Source organism: Aspergillus piperis, assembly GCF_003184755.1.
Source record: "Aspergillus piperis CBS 112811 unplaced genomic scaffold BO85scaffold_4, whole genome shotgun sequence".
In the NCBI taxonomy this organism is placed as follows: Eukaryota; Fungi; Ascomycota; class Eurotiomycetes; order Eurotiales; family Aspergillaceae; genus Aspergillus; species Aspergillus piperis.
The window spans coordinates 1883966-1899975 of record NW_020291594.1 but is presented as its reverse complement, the minus strand read 5'-3'; the positions used below and the strand labels follow the sequence as shown (position 1 = coordinate 1899975).

The 16010-nt window shown below is 52.1% G+C and overlaps 3 protein-coding genes across 3 annotated transcripts; 2 read left to right on the top strand and 1 right to left on the bottom strand.

The window, feature by feature from the left end:
• Positions 1-1534: 1534 nt before the first annotated feature.
• On the top strand, positions 1535-2464 carry BO85DRAFT_457495 (uncharacterized protein; the record flags this gene model as incomplete). Its single annotated transcript, XM_025661523.1, has 2 exons — positions 1535-1539; positions 1696-2464. 2 exons carry the CDS (start codon positions 1535-1537, stop codon positions 2462-2464), a joined length of 774 nt encoding a protein of 257 aa, XP_025518606.1.
• A 419-nt stretch (positions 2465-2883) lies between these two features.
• dapB (dipeptidyl aminopeptidase dapB) lies at positions 2884-6272 on the top strand. The gene is made up of 3 exons (XM_025657729.1): positions 2884-5519; positions 5595-5864; positions 5940-6272. Exons 1-3 carry the CDS (start codon positions 3161-3163, stop codon positions 6056-6058), a joined length of 2748 nt encoding a protein of 915 aa, XP_025518605.1. The 5' UTR covers positions 2884-3160; the 3' UTR covers positions 6059-6272.
• A 106-nt stretch (positions 6273-6378) lies between these two features.
• On the bottom strand, positions 6379-15649 carry gtb3 (glycosyltransferase family 4 protein). Its single transcript, XM_025654803.1, has 3 exons — positions 15396-15649; positions 15252-15341; positions 6379-15188 (listed from the first exon to the last, which is right to left on the bottom strand). Exons 1-3 carry the CDS (start codon positions 15459-15461, stop codon positions 6699-6701), a joined length of 8646 nt encoding a protein of 2881 aa, XP_025518604.1. The 5' UTR covers positions 15462-15649; the 3' UTR covers positions 6379-6698.
• Between the last annotated feature and the right edge of the window lie 361 nt (positions 15650-16010).

Below are 16010 nucleotides of genomic sequence, written 5' to 3'. Positions count from 1 at the left end.
TCTATCTGTCCATCCCCTCTTCTTCTCCCAAAGTAAAACTACTCTTGGTGCTCAGCCCTGTGGCCCCGCCGTGACCATTCTGCGGATCCCACAGCATTACGGAGTCCAAGTCAAGTAGTAGTCTATATCTTGTTGGATGCTATTCTTGTCCACTTTCCCTGTGTGGATCCCCGACATTCCTCTCTCTCTCTCTCTCTCTCTCTCTCTCTCTCTCTCTCTCTCTCTATACCCATCCGTGGTAGTTTAATCATCTACTTTAGATCTCAACAAACCCTCCAAATCCACTAGATAAATATTACCAGATCCTAATAATCTCTTAATTAATGCAGGAAGGATGTTTGCCTAATAGGGCACCTGCAAGCTGCAGACTAGTCTTTTTGGTCACCGACTGCCAACCAATCCAACCCCGTCCGAGCTCGTCTGATCTGCAACCCTTTTCCCTCCTTATCACTTCTAACACCACTTGACCTGCTCGGATCATCTAGGCCCATGCTTTCTTGCTGTCAAGATCTTCGACTGAGCCACCATGTGTCCAAATTCGTGATTCGGTTGTGTTGTCATTCAGTCTCTATCCTGAACCAATGCTTTATCATCCAGCCTTATGATACATGGATTATTTCGCATTCTCGCATCTATCAATAGCGATATTGGCGTTTGCCTCAGGCAGACATCATCATTTATCTTGCTAAGAGCAGTGACATAAGGCTGGCTCATATCGTAGAAGGTGACTGTATACAGTATCAGTATTGATTGCTCATTGGTGTGTTCTCTCTGACTCAAGACAAACGAAAGCACGTCACATTGACCATTATATACCCCTTTTAGGCTTAAGGAACACTCTTGTGACTGTTCCTGTCTCCAGTCATACCTTTCAGGAAGATGTACCGTATGGAAAGACAAACATACGAACCGCTCGAAAATCAAGTATCCTGATAATTATATAATGAGCGAAGCAGCCTTTCCTGACACCCAAACGGGTTATTCCATGCAATTGCTCTGCTCCAAGCATGATACTTGGTATTGTCATCTAGTGAGGTTTTCTAGCTTCTTCATCGCCTGTGTTAGTCTACAATTACCACTACCTACGGTCAATTCCGATATCTTGAAACGAGGCGACCTACTTATGGGAGCATGAGGTAGGCATATATAAGAATACGGTCATGCCTACCTCATGACCCCATACAAAGGCAGAATGTATTGGCTCGCAGCAAGAACTACAAGAGAAGGAATCATATACAACCATGGGTCTAGATTTCTGTGGGACTATGTCAATCCCTACGGGGTTTTGGGCCCTTCCTCCAGGTTTCTCCTCGTCAACACTTCTATTGCTCACGATCGACTACTCAACTTCATCGTTAAGCGCCTCATAGTACTTCAAATACCTCGAAATTAGACTATCTGCAAACGAAAACCCGCAGAATACGCTATCATCCTACGAGACTAGCAGAAAGCAGCCTCGCTATACTCTATACTAGCCTCTAACTGTCATATCTACCTACTGCTTATAGAGATCGAACACATGGCTACCAACACCATGCCGTCTATAGGCATTAGACGAGACAGTTTCCTCTCTCCTACTCCCATGATCACTCCACCCAAGGAACTTACTCCTCCATGCACACTCGCTAGGCGTGGTGCAATCCGCCGTTCCCTTTCCAGACCCATCACACTCTACCCAACCTGACTTCCGACAAGCAATATTACTAGAAATGACTCGATCTCAACTTGCCGCAAGCGCCGTAGTGCACGTAACCACAACGTCTCGAAAAATCATCACTCTGGTGCCTCTTATTTCTCTGATATATCACCCTTTCCTAACTCCTCATTCCCTGACACCTTCTCTAACACCACAACCACCACCACCACCACCACTACACCCTCCTCTGACATCTCCTCGTCCTACTCTGATACCAGCCCCTCTAACATCACCTCTCCTGATGTCCCCTCCCCTGACGCCCCCACCGACTGTACCTGTTGCTCAATATTATTCGACGCTTTGGATAACGGTCTTGGGGGTACCACCTCCATCAACAAGGCCCTTGGAACTGTCCGCCTGTATGGCGGCTGCGACGGACTAAAGCGGATCATCGACCCGATCGAACAATTGAGCCTCTGCAAGACATGCCCCAGGGAGGAAGCCCTCCGAGAGTTCTTGTACTTGGTCTGTAATGGAGTCATTCGGCAATACCGGCATTTCTACTACGCACTCAGTGAATACTACGAAACAATCGACCCCCGGCTTCGCTTGGGCTCCCGCCACGAAAGAGAGCGGCACGACTATACTTTCATGCTTTATGTTATTCAAATCATGCGCATAATTGCCAGCGTCGACCGACTCAATCGCATTCTTCCGGAACAGTCGGTCTACGACGCAGATGCCTGGTATGCCCTGGCCAACCAGTGTGAGCAACTGGTCGACGCCACCGGCCGACTCCGAGAGCAAGTGGTCTGCGACGAAGGCTGAGGGAAGGGGGTTTCAATCAGTTCATGTCGTGCGCTTTCCATGTATCTGAGATGGCAGGTGGGAAGGCCGGGCGGGTGGTGGGAAAAGGCCTTCAAACTGAGATGGCTATGAGCCGTCCTATATATAATATCAACTACCATCAAAATCTACAATAAATCTTTAACAACGTTTGACGATGCTAGTAGCAGACCTGAAGAGACTCTTCAGAGGTATGTATAAGCTTTATCCCTAGTGCCCATCCCCATTGGCTGCATAACCAACCAGTAATGACAATAGGAGTATGGCGTAGGGCATCCCGAAAAGGCCGTCAATAGAAGCCCGGCATGAATAACACGGTTGGTGGCCTCAGGCGACAAACACCCCCGTAGATCTGCTGCGCCTCCCGTTTCACTTGCTGATCGCCTCAACTCTCCGGCCGTCGCGTCGGAAACTCAACCTTCATCATTCCTCTTCTGTCTTGAATTTCGAGTTTATGATTGCATTTGTTCTCTAGAAAGCACAACCCGGTGCATGAACGTGTTCACCACCTTTCGCACTCCTCATCGCCCCCATCACCGCCGATCCCCCCGAGCCGACGATAACGATCCCTCGGCTCTTATCTACCGGAGCTGCCAGTGACTCCCTTCCACCGCTACCCTCGTGATCTTATGTGGCACAGCGACACCAATCTTTCCTCCTAAAGGATCATCTCCCATAATGGGGAAATATCAAGAGGATGACAACAACGAATTCCTCCCCATGAGCCGTCCACGGTCCTCCACCGCCTCGACATCCTCCGATTCGGGCCTCTCCGTCGATACCACCGCCTACCCCGAAGAATCCAAGTACACTTCAACCGCCCCCGGCACCGGTGGACTGTCCGATGAGAATAGATACCGAGATGTGGAAGAGGGAGAAGTAGGGGCAGACGAGCCGTTTCTACCTTCGGCAAAGAAGCCAGCTGCCACTGGGAGCCGTACGTCTCGTCTGATTTGGGGCCTGGTGATACTCTGCGTCGCAGGTTGGCTTTGGGGCTTGGTGTTGTTTGTGACCCAAAGTCGCTCGGCCCAACAATCAGTTTCCGAAGCGCTGCAATCGCACGAGTCGGGCGCAATCTCCGGGAGTTCGAGTTCTGGGAAACCGGTTACGCTGGAGCAGGTGCTGACGGGACAGTGGCTTCCTCGGTCCCACGCCGTTTCCTGGATTGCGGGACCTAATGGCGAGGATGGTCTTCTGGTGGAGCAAGGAGAGGATCAGGGCAAGGGATACTTGCGGGTCGACGACATTCGCAGTCGCAAAAGCGATGCGACTGCCCAGGAAAGCAGGGTGCTGATGGAGAAGGCAATTGTGCAAGTGGATGGACGAACGATCTTCCCGGTCTCAACGTGGCCCAGTCCGGACCTGAACAAGGTGCTGCTTTTGTCTGCACGCGAGAAGAATTGGAGACATTCTTTCACTGGGAAATATTGGATCTTCGATGTGGCTACCCAATCGGCACAGCCACTTGACCCAAGTGATCCTGATGCACGCGTGCAGCTCGCAATCTGGTCGCCAACCTCCGATATGGTTGCGTTTGTGAGGAACAACAACCTCTACTTGCGCAAGCTGTCCTCTAAGGAGGTTGTCCCAATTACAAAGGACGGCGGTACGGATCTTTTCTACGGCATCCCCGACTGGGTCTACGAGGAAGAGGTCTTTTCGGGCAATAGTGTAACCTGGTGGTCTGGCGACGGCAAATACGTGGCTTTCTTGCGTACCAACGAGACGGCTGTTCCTGAATTTCCCGTCCAGTACTACCTGTCACGCCCATCGGGCAAGAAGCCTCTCCCGGGACTAGAGGATTATCCAGAGGTCAGGGAGATCAAGTACCCCAAGGCTGGAGCTCCCAACCCCGTTGTGAATCTGCAATTCTACGATATTGAGAAGCAAGAGGTTTTCTCGATCGAAGCGCCAGATGATTTCGAGGACGACGATCGTATCATTATTGAGATCGTCTGGGGCACCGAAGGGAAGATCCTTGTGCGCGCAACCAACCGAGAAAGCGATGTCTTGAAGGTGTTCTTGTTTGACACAAAGGCCAGAACTAGCAAGCTTGTACGTGTTGAGAATGTCGCTGAGATCGATGGTGGCTGGGTAGAGCCTACGCAGTACACTTGGTTCATTCCAGCAGATCCAAACAACGGCCGCGCTCACGATGGATATCTCGATACCGTGATCCACGAAGGATACGAGCACCTGGGTTACTTCACGCCCCTGGACAACTCAGAACCCATTCTCCTCACCCAGGGAGAGTGGGAGGTAGTGGATGCGCCAACCGCAGTGGACTTGCGCAAAGGCGTCGTCTACTTCATCTCTACGAAGGAATCACCCACTGAGCGGCACCTCTACCAGGTGAACCTAGACGGATCCAACCTCAAGCCTCTGACAGACACCTCCAAGCCCGGCTACTACGACGTATCCTTCTCCCACGGAACCGGCTACGCCCTGCTCAGCTACCGCGGCCCGTCCATCCCATGGCAAGCGATCGTCAACACCGAGACTGACGAGCTCAAGTACGAGGAGACCATTGAGGACAACGCCGGTCTCGCACGTATGGTTGACTCATACGCCCTTCCCACCGAGATCTACCAGAACGTGACGATCGACGGCTTCACCCTTCAAGTCGTCGAGCGCCGCCCTCCACACTTCAACCCAGCCAAGAAATACCCGGTCCTCTTCTACCTCTACAACGGCCCACGCTCCCAAACCGTCGACCGCAAATTCACTATTGACTTCCAATCCTACGTGGCCTCCAGCCTCGGCTACATTGTGGTGACCGTCGATGGCCGCGGCACGGGCTTCTCCGGCCGCAAAACCCGCTGCATCGTCCGCGGCAACCTAGGCTACTACGAAGCCTACGACCAAATCACCACAGCCAAGCTTTGGGGCGAAAAGCCCTACGTCGACGAAACCCGCATGTCCATCTGGGGCTGGAGTTACGGCGGGTTCATGACACTTAAGACATTGGAACAAGATGCCGGCCAGACCTTCCAATACGGCATGGCCGTAGCCCCTGTGACTGACTGGCGTCACTACGGTACCAACCCCCTAGACATCCACCACCACCACTCCCATCAATCAACCCTAATGCTAATATATAATGAAACAACAGACTCAATCTACACCGAACGCTACATGCACACCCCCGCCCACAACCCCAACGGCTACGACAACACCTCCATAACCGACATGAACGCGCTGCAACAAACCGTGCGATTCCTCGTCATCCACGGCGCCTCGGACGACAACGTCCACGTTCAAAACACCCTCGTCCTCGTAGATAAACTGGACTTGGCTGGTGTGCAAAACTACGATTTGCATTTCTATCCGGATTCAGACCATAGCATTAACTTTCATAATGCGCATAGGATGGTTTATGAGCGTGAGCATCCTCCCCGTCCCTTTTCCAAATTACGAATGCAATGTACTGATATAATGGTTGCGATGATGATGATAGGCCTATCGAGCTGGCTCGTCAACGCTTTCAACGATGAATGGCATCGCATAGCGGATCCGGTGCCGGATGATTCGATATGGGAGAAGGTGAAGAGGTCGTTGCCGATGTTGGTGAATTGATACATCATCGTAGCTATATATCTTTATTTTGTTATCTTTTGATACTAGTGCATGCATATATCATCCTGGTTTCGGGTTTATGATCGTCCCTACCTACTACATGTATGACATATATGGTATGTACGGGCATGTTCAAGGCGTTAGTGATTACTACCAAGCAATACATCATGGAAAGTATTGGAGATCGTTAGTTATTGAAATAGTAGTCATCATCCATATTACTAGTACTTAGTATGTATGCAAGTAAAAACAAACATTAAATGAAACATCATCCCAACATCTCTATGCTATGCAAGTTCAAGTTTCAGCTGCCGTGAAATCAATGCCAAACATTAACATCACCATCACCATCACCATCTGTACAATCAATCCACACAACAACTGAAGGAAATATAAACAGAGACCATTCTCATGCATTCCGCATGTGTCACAAAAGGAATGAACAAACGAGGTATATAGTACTAGTAAGTAGTAGTATAATATATACAAAAAGAGCGACGATAATTTTCCTCGTCCAAAAAAAAAAAAAAAAAAAAAAAAAAGAAAGACAAGACTAATATGCACAAGATGCAACAACAACAACAACACACAGAGTGGGTATAAACTCTAATGAAAGAGTGGTGAAAGTGGTGGTTCAAAATCAGACCATATTGCTGCCGCCGCCACCACCAGCACCCTCAATGCCCCTAAAGATGCTCGACTGCAAAAACTCCTCTCTCATCATCATGCTCACATCCGAGTTGCGGTACTGATGCAGATCCTCGCGCTGCAGACCGCGTAGCTGCTCTCTTCCAGCTGTGGAGATTGACCGGGACCGCGAGCGGCGTTCAGAGCGGCTAACCACCGGCGAGAGACGACCAGGGGAGAGATGCGTGTCTCCACCGGGTCCGTTGGAGAAGGAGAGAGTCTGCCGGGGCGCAAAGACGGGAAGGGAAGCGCTGCTGGGGAGGGGCAAGAACGAGCTCGCGTCTGTAGAGGTATTGCTGAGACTGGAGCGGATCGACGAAGGACGCTGGTTACTGGTGGGGAGCATGGGGAAGTTCGAGACGGAGCTGTAGAGGGTGGACATGCCGGAGGCAGCGGACGAGCGCCAGGAGTTGACTGCGCTGCGGGGGATGGTGATGACTTCTTCGTCGATGGGGAGGGTCTGCTGCAAGGCCGTGGCGACGTCCGTGGGCTCTTGGAGGTTGACGTGCGGACGGTTGGCCATGATCTTAGCGGATTTGCCGATCCAGAGCATTTGCTCGTGTTCACGGAGGTAACGGTCACCGCTGAAGGATTTCTGGACGATCTTGCGGGTCATCATTCCCAGCTTGCGACGGTGCTCGCTCTTCTCGTACATGCGACGGGTGATCTTTGCGACGTCGTCTGGAGTCGGGGAGGAGGTGAGGACTGGAGGTGGAGCGTCGTCTTCGGCGTATTTGCTCCATTCGCCTAGGAGACCGAGCATGGTGATTTGGGCCTTTGCGAGGGCGAGGGCGTCGTTGGGGGCGACGACGGCGCTGAAGCGGGAGAAGTCGTCTGGGTCGCTGAGGACGCGGAGGGAGGCGCCGACGTCGGTGCAGACGACGGGGGCGCCGGTGAGGGCGGCTTCGCCGAGGGCCAGGGGAAGACCTTCGGAGAGGGAGGAGTTGAGGAAGAGCCAGGTGTTTTCGAGGACTTTCATAGGGTCGGCGGTGCCGCGGAGGGTGACTTTGCCGCGGAGACCCTTGGAGGCGATGATTTCTTGACATTCCGTGGAGTAGGTGGGGGCTTTGTCGATGGCGCCGTAGATGTCGAGGTGGTAGTCGTCGAATTTCCATTGGTTGATGATGATGTCGGCGGCCAGGAGGGCGATCTTGATGTCCTTGGCGTACCAGACGTGGGAGAGCATGGTGACGGTTGGGCGCTGGGATTTGATCTCCTTGACCGGGGCGAACTTCTGCATGTCGGTGATACCGTTGACGACGGGGTCGACCTTGCGGCGGAAGACATTGCGGTGCTCGATGGTGCCCTGACAGGTGCCAATTTCTACTTCCCAGCCGGGGTTGAAGAAGTCAGCGCAGGGAGAGATGATGTCGGCGTGGTGCAGGGTTAGGACGGAGGTGACGCGCATGAGGCCCAGGAGAGAGTTGCGGACGAAGGGCGAGAGCTTGCAGAGGGCGGATGACAGGCAGAGGTTGGTCTCACGCCAACTGATGGCATGGTCCCAGATCTGGAGGGTGCAGTTTCGCTTCATCTTGCAGACGACACCGTAAGATGCGCTCACGCTGTGGTGCGACGCTTGGAACACGTTGGGGATCTTCTCGGGGATCGGGATGGAGAAGATGAACAAGTAGCGATACCAGAGTTCCAAGGCAATGTCGAGAGACGCCAGCGTGGGGAGCTCCGTGCGGAACCACTCAGACGAAGGGAGGGTGTTGGGCATTTCTTGACTGAGCCAGAGGTCACGCCAGCTTTCCTTGACGATCTCGCTGTCCCAGACTTGGGTCCAGTGGCGGGAATCTTGGAAGTAGGTGTTGAGATTGACCAAGGCTCGAGTCGCCTGCTGGATATCCGCCTTAGAGAGGTGGATAGCGCGAGCTCCTTTGACCAGAGCCGTCAGGATCGGGATAAAGTTCATCTTAATGTCCATCTCACTGGCAGAAGTAACATTTTCTACTTCCGAGTCCAGCTTGTTTCTGAAGAGACCGTGCGTGGGCGTGAGGAAGTCGAGACCCCAGAGAGGGACAACCTTCAACGAAAGAATGTTCTGCTCAGTTTGGTGCTTGGGAATGCCAAAGTCGTTGGCAGACTCGCAAATCATATGCCACTTGATGGTCCTCAGGGAGTTGATCATATCGCGTCGGCATGCAGAAACACCACCTCCTTCATTGGGCCAGGTACCATTGTCCGCAGCCATGACATGCAGGTTCTTCTCCGTATCAGCGCCAAAGTCCTTCGATCTCGTGTTGACAACCGCATCACCACCGGGGCCGAAATTGAAAAGGTCACTGATCTTCACGGCAAGCGGGGTCCAGCTAGAGATGTTGTCGTCCAGATCCGCACTGGCTGTGATGGTGTCCGCGCGGACATCCAGGTATTTCTTGGCCGAAGCGAGGTCACCGCGATCCCGACTACGCCAGTAGGGAGCGAGGGTCTTATCTCGGCGTAGGAGTCGTTCATCCATCCAGCGAACAATGACACCATCAAAATCGACACGTTCCTTCCAGGCCTTCCAGATCAACGAGCGAGCGCGAGATGTTGACACAGGGAAGCGCTTCTTGGTGAGCCCGAAGAACCTGCTAAAGATGCTCGAGTTCAGGTTGTCGCAGTACAAGAGAGGATTGTCATGCACAAAGCTGGTGTGTTTCGGCTTGGCCAGGACAGCGAGGTAGTCGTGTTCCATCATAGGCGGCGTCTGCACCTTTTGTCCGTTGAGCGTGGTGAAAATAGTGGGATGAAACTTATGATCGTAGAGCCAACGCGCCTCGTAGACATCGGCACCCTGAACGAAAGTTGCCTCGGTGACTTTGGAGTGAGGGATCCAACGGTCAACCTTCTCAGGGTGGCGCAGGGGAGGAGCGCACCACGAAACGGTACAAGTGATGTGCGAGAGTGCAAACTCAGCCCGAAGCAATTCGTCACCGAAGCGGGGATTCTTGCGATAATGGTACTTGAAACGGATTAGATTTCCATCTTTCATGTAAGATCCTGCCTCGATCAGTCCCTTGCGGTTGTACTGAACACTTTGCAAGTGGTTGTCTCCGCGGACACAACGCCGGCCCATTGGGATTCTTGCTTGCGATGACTTGGACAAGCCAAAGGCCTTCTTAGTCGGGGCGCGGTAATCGTAATGGTACTCGTTGAGCAGCTTTCCACCCTTGAATTCCTGGCGGACCATAAGCAGGACATCCTTGGAGTAAACACAGACGTAGCTGAGACTCTTTGTGCCTTCAGGCTCTGTCTTGTGCTGACCGGAGTAGTAATAGATCTTGAAGCCTCCATCCGTCTCATCGTGTTTGAAGGCAGTGAATGTGCCGTCCAGACTTTGAATGATGAACCTGCTCTTCTGGATGCTGATGGTCATTCCCTTAGCCTCATCCCAGAGCTGTTTCACATTGTCACGACCGTGGAACAGAAAGAAGGAGAGACCGATATTTTGCATGATTCTCGAATAAGACCAAAGCAAGCTCAACGCCAGGGTAGCCGGTACACGGATAATTGCATGGTGTTGTCCAATAACATGATCGAATTCTCGCTGGAACTCGGGATCGGCCACAAGAGCAACCACAATGAATTTGACGACGGAAGCGAGGGCATAGTAGACGGAGTTCCAGGGCTTTGCCAGCATTTGAATGATTGAAGGAAGCTTCCTCGGGACATACGGGATATGCTCGGGAGTCTCAGGATCATTGAAGGTGGCTGCTTCACCAGTACCGTAGTGTGCGTAATCCAGGATGCTGACAGCACTAGCAGCTCCGAGATTGCTTCGGGCAACGTGCACATCAAGAGTATCAGTATCAAATTGGCAAAGCCTTCCTTCGAGCCATTTACGGCTAGCCTCAGAGAGCTGGCATGGCTGGCCAAGACACCGGTTGATCAAAGCTTGTCTGACATCCTTGGGCAGCTTTTCCCAGTGAGCATCACAATCGAATCCGAGGCACAGCTGCTGGAGGAGTTCCTTCTTAGCCCAGCGAATAACGACTGGTGTGTTGGACTCCGCGCGAAGTTGACGTGCCATGGTTTCCGTCACGCCTGCCGTGACGAGCGACTCCGCAAGCACAGCATGTTCATGAGGCATATGCAACATCGACTCCGCGACAGCATGGAGGAGAGTCTCAGCAATGACCTGGCAGTTTGCACTGACGTCGATTCGCTGGTCCAGTCCCCGACCTACACAGATAGCGATGTGCAGTTGGCCCGACGTACTGCAACTCAATGCATGAATGCCAGGACCCAGTGAGCCAACAGGAACAAGCTCTAGGGAGATTTCGCCTTTGCCCCAGGCTCCCAACGCCAAGTTCACAAGATCGTCAGACTTGGGGAACGCTTCCTCAATTCTCGTTTCCTTTCTGCGCGAGAGTAGGATCTCTTTAACTTCCACACCGGGATGGGCTTGCGAATTCAGGCTCAGACGCGCGTCGGATGGAACAAGCAAGAGCTTCTCGTAGAACGTTTGCAGCTCCTGTTGGGACCATTCTGGATCTGACCATGAAGATGTGTATGCGTGGAATACCCTTCCAAGCTCCACAGGAGAGGAGACCTTCTTTGGCATGCCCATCTTGGCCTTGAATAGCGTGAGAATGGCGACAGTCCACGTGGCAGACCCGAGGCCAATGACCTCCGAGTACAGGAAATGCGGCAGGCGCGTCTTAAGAGCGATACCAACAGGTAAGCCGACAACACACCCAATGAGTAGGGTCTTGAAAGCATGCGGGCCAGAGAAGATCTTCGTGTACTGGTACCAAAGGAGACCGGTGTATGCCAGAATGTAAGCAACAAAGATAATCATCGCTTCCATTGTATCCTGGAAGGTCCAGATCAGAGCGGTGGCGAGAGCCAAACTCCATACGTGCCACCCGAGATACTTGAAGAGGGTCCTCCAGTACACCATGCGCTTGTATTTCACGTCACGTTTCTGTGCCAAACGGATATCTTTGGCGTTGGGCACAGCAAGCGTAGTCTGCTTTCCGACAAGATCATGAAGCTCCTGAGCCTTGGTGTCGATGAGGACCGCACCGATCAGGTAGTATGCGAGACCGAATCCAACGGCCATCCGCTGCGAACTGCTGACCGAAGGGGCAAGACCTGTCAATTGACCGCCGGTGAGTAGCTCCACCCACTTATCGAGCAGCGCTAGCAGGAAGTACAAGACACCGCATCCGATTTCTCTGCTGGACTGTCGCCACTGGATGAAGGCATTGTGCAGTCTTATGCCCTTCTGCGAGTTCCTAAGCACCTCCAGTCCGACCTTGGTTTGAATGTTCCAGGAAGAACTGAAAGGAATTGGCCTGGGCACGTCGGCATATCTGCAGTACCAGTCGAGGAGGAAGTTGGTCGCCTCCCAATCCTTGGCTAGCTCCAGCACCAACTTGTCCGTGGTGGGCTTCTGGTAGAACCAGCGTTTAGTCTCCGCGAGGACATCCTTGAGCAGTGCTTCCCGAGAAAGTTTCAGGACTGCCGGGTCACTCAAGTTTCCAAAGACTTTCTCATCATTGTTACCGTAAGTCGCAACGTACCACTTTCGGATTTCCGTATCGTCTGTTCTCCGAATGCTCTGGTACCAAGTGACCCATTTGGAAGAGACCGATCTCAGACCAAGAAGCAGCAATCCGATGAAAGCATAGATCACGGCAAGATAGATGGCCGAGTCATGACCGGTGAAGGTGGTCACGATGGGCGAGACAAACAAGATCGGAACGCATGCGAAGATGATCTTGCGGCCAGAGAGGAACGTGGAGCCAGGATAGCTGAAACTCGCCAGCGAGGCGAAACACGAGAAATAAAGCGTCAGCGCAATGAGGTAGAGGTAGAAGATGATTCCGGCACGCGGGCTCTTGACGGCCGAAATGCAGATGAAACCGATGAGTCCACCAGCTACTGTGAAAGCGATACCAGCAATGAGCCTGATAAGGACGAACATATTGGCAGCTGCGAAGGCCATAGAGATGAGATAATAGGGTCCTCCGCATGCAATCCAGGTGCCAATAGCACCGGAGAGCAAGAGTGAAATCATGAGCGCAATAGTGGCGCTCTGTTGCTCCTCAGCCGTCATGAAGGCAGAGAGATACAGTCCGCGACCAATGATTGTGAGCAAAATGATATCAATCAGAGCCGGGAAAGCGAACACGCTGAGGAAAGTGAAGCGCTGGTATCCACGCATGGGCTTGACTTTGTGAGTGGGATCAACATCAATCTGAGCACCGGCATATGAAGTAGCCATGTCCGGAGCACCGTGGATCCAGTCAGGAAGCTTTTCATCGTTGTAACTTTTACGGAAACGATCCGAGAGAAGTTTACCAAAGGCACTGGGCGAAACATCAAAGTAGGCCTCGCAGCGCGATCCTAGAGCGAACGATTCGGCAAAAGCTGCAGCCTGATCGGACTGGTTGTTGAACAACGGATTGCGGTCAGTCACCTCGGCATAGATCTCGTCAAGAGCACCCTTTCGTGCAGCGCAGAACAACGACAGGACCATAATGTCGGTGTAAGCATCGATAGGGCCATCCTCGACTAGCTGTCCTAGACCTTTTGAGATTTGAGCAAGGTCATCTTCTCTCCGCTCTCGCAGTACTTTCGTGAAGACCGATTCCGCTTCGTAGAACAATGCAAGAGACGAAGCAGCAGAGGGATATTGACAGCCCTGTTCCTTGTACCAATTGATCCGAGTTTCGATCAAGACCTCTGGTGAAGCCGACCCTTCAAGATAGGCAACCGTGTTGAGCTCCTTTAGCTGAGCTAGCGTCGGGGCGTCCACAAGTTGTCGCCGGATATACGCACACATGGTTTCAGAAAGATCGCCCTTGGCGTCAGTCAATGAAAGATGTTGCAACAGCAAAAGTCGTTCTTCCGGACTTAAGGCGTCAATGTCCTGGATTATGCGGCGCGGTAGCCCAATCTCCTCGTTGATATCTTTTGACCATCTCGCCAACGCGATTTCGGCCTCGAAACAAACGTGACGGGGGTAGCCTTTGGCGGAGAGGAAGGTGTGTAATACAGTGCCAGCCAGTCCCTGGGCATTTTTCGAGGCGAAGACATCAAAACCATCCGCGTCCATCTGATACACAGCCCAGAAGCGAACATCAGCACTCTTGCGTAGACCAGAATCTAACCCGAGGTAAACTCGCAACATATCGTTGGACGCCATGTTCGACAGTTCCTTAATCGAGGCGGCCAATTGGTCCGAAGCCATCCAGCTCGAGAGGGCAAAGTTTTCATAGAACTGTCGAAGGAGGAGCCCCATGTTTTGCATTTTCGACGACGGAACCGGATGAAGTAGATTCAGTGACTTCAGACGCTGTTGGGAGTGAACAATTTCTGCGAAAGCAACTGGGGTTGCTTCTGAACCGAGCGGGAAACAACCAAGTTCTTTGTATTCGACACCGGCCATGGAGATGGATAGCGGACTGCCCTGAGACTTGACTTGAGCGACCCATTCCGGAGGCTCGCGGAGCTTGCTTGCTGGCGAGTCCTTGATTTTAGATGAGTGTTCCGAAGAAAAGAGCAAGTCGTCCAGGGACGGGAAATATGCGCGCAGTGTATCCCAAGAGGTCTTGGCCACATAGTTGCGTGCGATGTCGAGGTTGGTGCGCCAGCGATCGTGGGCCTTCATGGTCTCTGTATCTTTCAGCCAGCCAAAGGAGGACAGCGGCTCCGGGGTTTTGACATTGATGGCGGCGTTCTCGAGAGCGGACTTGCGACCAATCCAGGGAATTGCGCTGTAGAAATTACACCACTGCATGGATCGTTGGACAACAGCATTAGAAAGCGTAACATCGTCGTCGATAGTTTCCCAAGCCAGAACCAAAAAGTCTCTCATGCATGCCTCTGACACAAAGGCTTTGATGGTTGGACGCAGCTTGTCGAGCTGGAAATAGTCGCGCTTCTGACCGTCGGGGAGGATGCTAGCATTTCGGACGACCAGACCAGAGATAGCCGGAGTTTGTAGAGATTGGCCATCCTCGAGGAACGTGGGCGGTCCTGTTTCCAGATACACGGCCAGACCCAGACCATGGATGGCTTCAGCCAGTTTGGCGAGAACCTTTGGCGTGAACTTGTCCTCCCAGTTCGCAAGCACAATACCGGAGAAGGCACTTCCGTGAAAGCTCCCGGCCAGGATGCTGTCGATGTTTTCAATGGCGGCGAGTGTTGAGTCCTGCTGGGAAGAAACTAGGGCAAGATCAACTCGCCCCAAAACCTGCTTCCCGTCGATGTGTGAAATGGCCTGAACGACCCCCGACTTGGACGGATCCACAATCAAGAGGTCGTAGCGATCGAGAAGCTGACGATGCGTCTCATCCAAGGGAGTAGCAAAAGTACCTAGGTAGACTCCCACGGATGTAGGCTTCCGTTTCGTGTGATGCGCCGCGGCCAGGGTAAGCTGTTGGTTGGCGATCTTGTCCAGGTGTTGAGTGACAGCAGCCGGAACAATTTCGACACGCGGTCTTGTCTGAAGGAATATATCAGACAAAGTGATTCCAATTAGCATATACATGTTGGGGTGAGAACCCACCTTATACCATCGTATGGCTCTGCGGGTGCCAGAGTAGGTAAGATATGTACATCCACAAACCACACTTGCCAGCAAGATGGCAATTAGAACCTAGCAAGAGGTTAACACAAAAGTTTCTCCGAAGCAGAGCACACAGGCACGTACATATTGCCACCAGAATTCTCTCATGAAAACCCACCCGACGGGTGAGACGTCGAGGATTTGCGCCATCCCGAAGAGAGATTAACGGAGCAAAGTTGCGAAGCGAAGGACATGTAGTAGCAGTAGCATAACAGGAGATCGAGCGGACAGTATTAAACTACAATTGGAGGCTCGAATTGGACATGGGGAAAGTTTGTCTTTCTCTAAGCCATGCTCCAGGTGGGTATTGGAAACCTAACCAGCGGGGTGAGGGGTGAATAGAAAAATGAGTAGTAAATAGTAACGATAGTCTGTATGGGAATATAAACGAAGGGAAGGAAGTAAGAAGGTGGTGAGAACGAGGGGCGCCACCGGAAGGATAAAGAAAGGAAAAATAAAAACAAAAATAAAGAAAAGAAAGTAAATATACAAGCAGATGGAGGATGGAGTGATGGGATAGGATGGGATGGATCAAGGAGGGAATGAACCAGCAGCAGCCAAAGTGCCAGCCTCAGGACTTCCTGCACTGACTTGTATGATTGAGCGAGAGACAGAGAGAGACAGGCAGCGTGTTAGGTCAGCGGCTACTGCAAGATGTCAGTTAAGGTCCATTTTTATTTATTTATTTTTTTTTTTTTT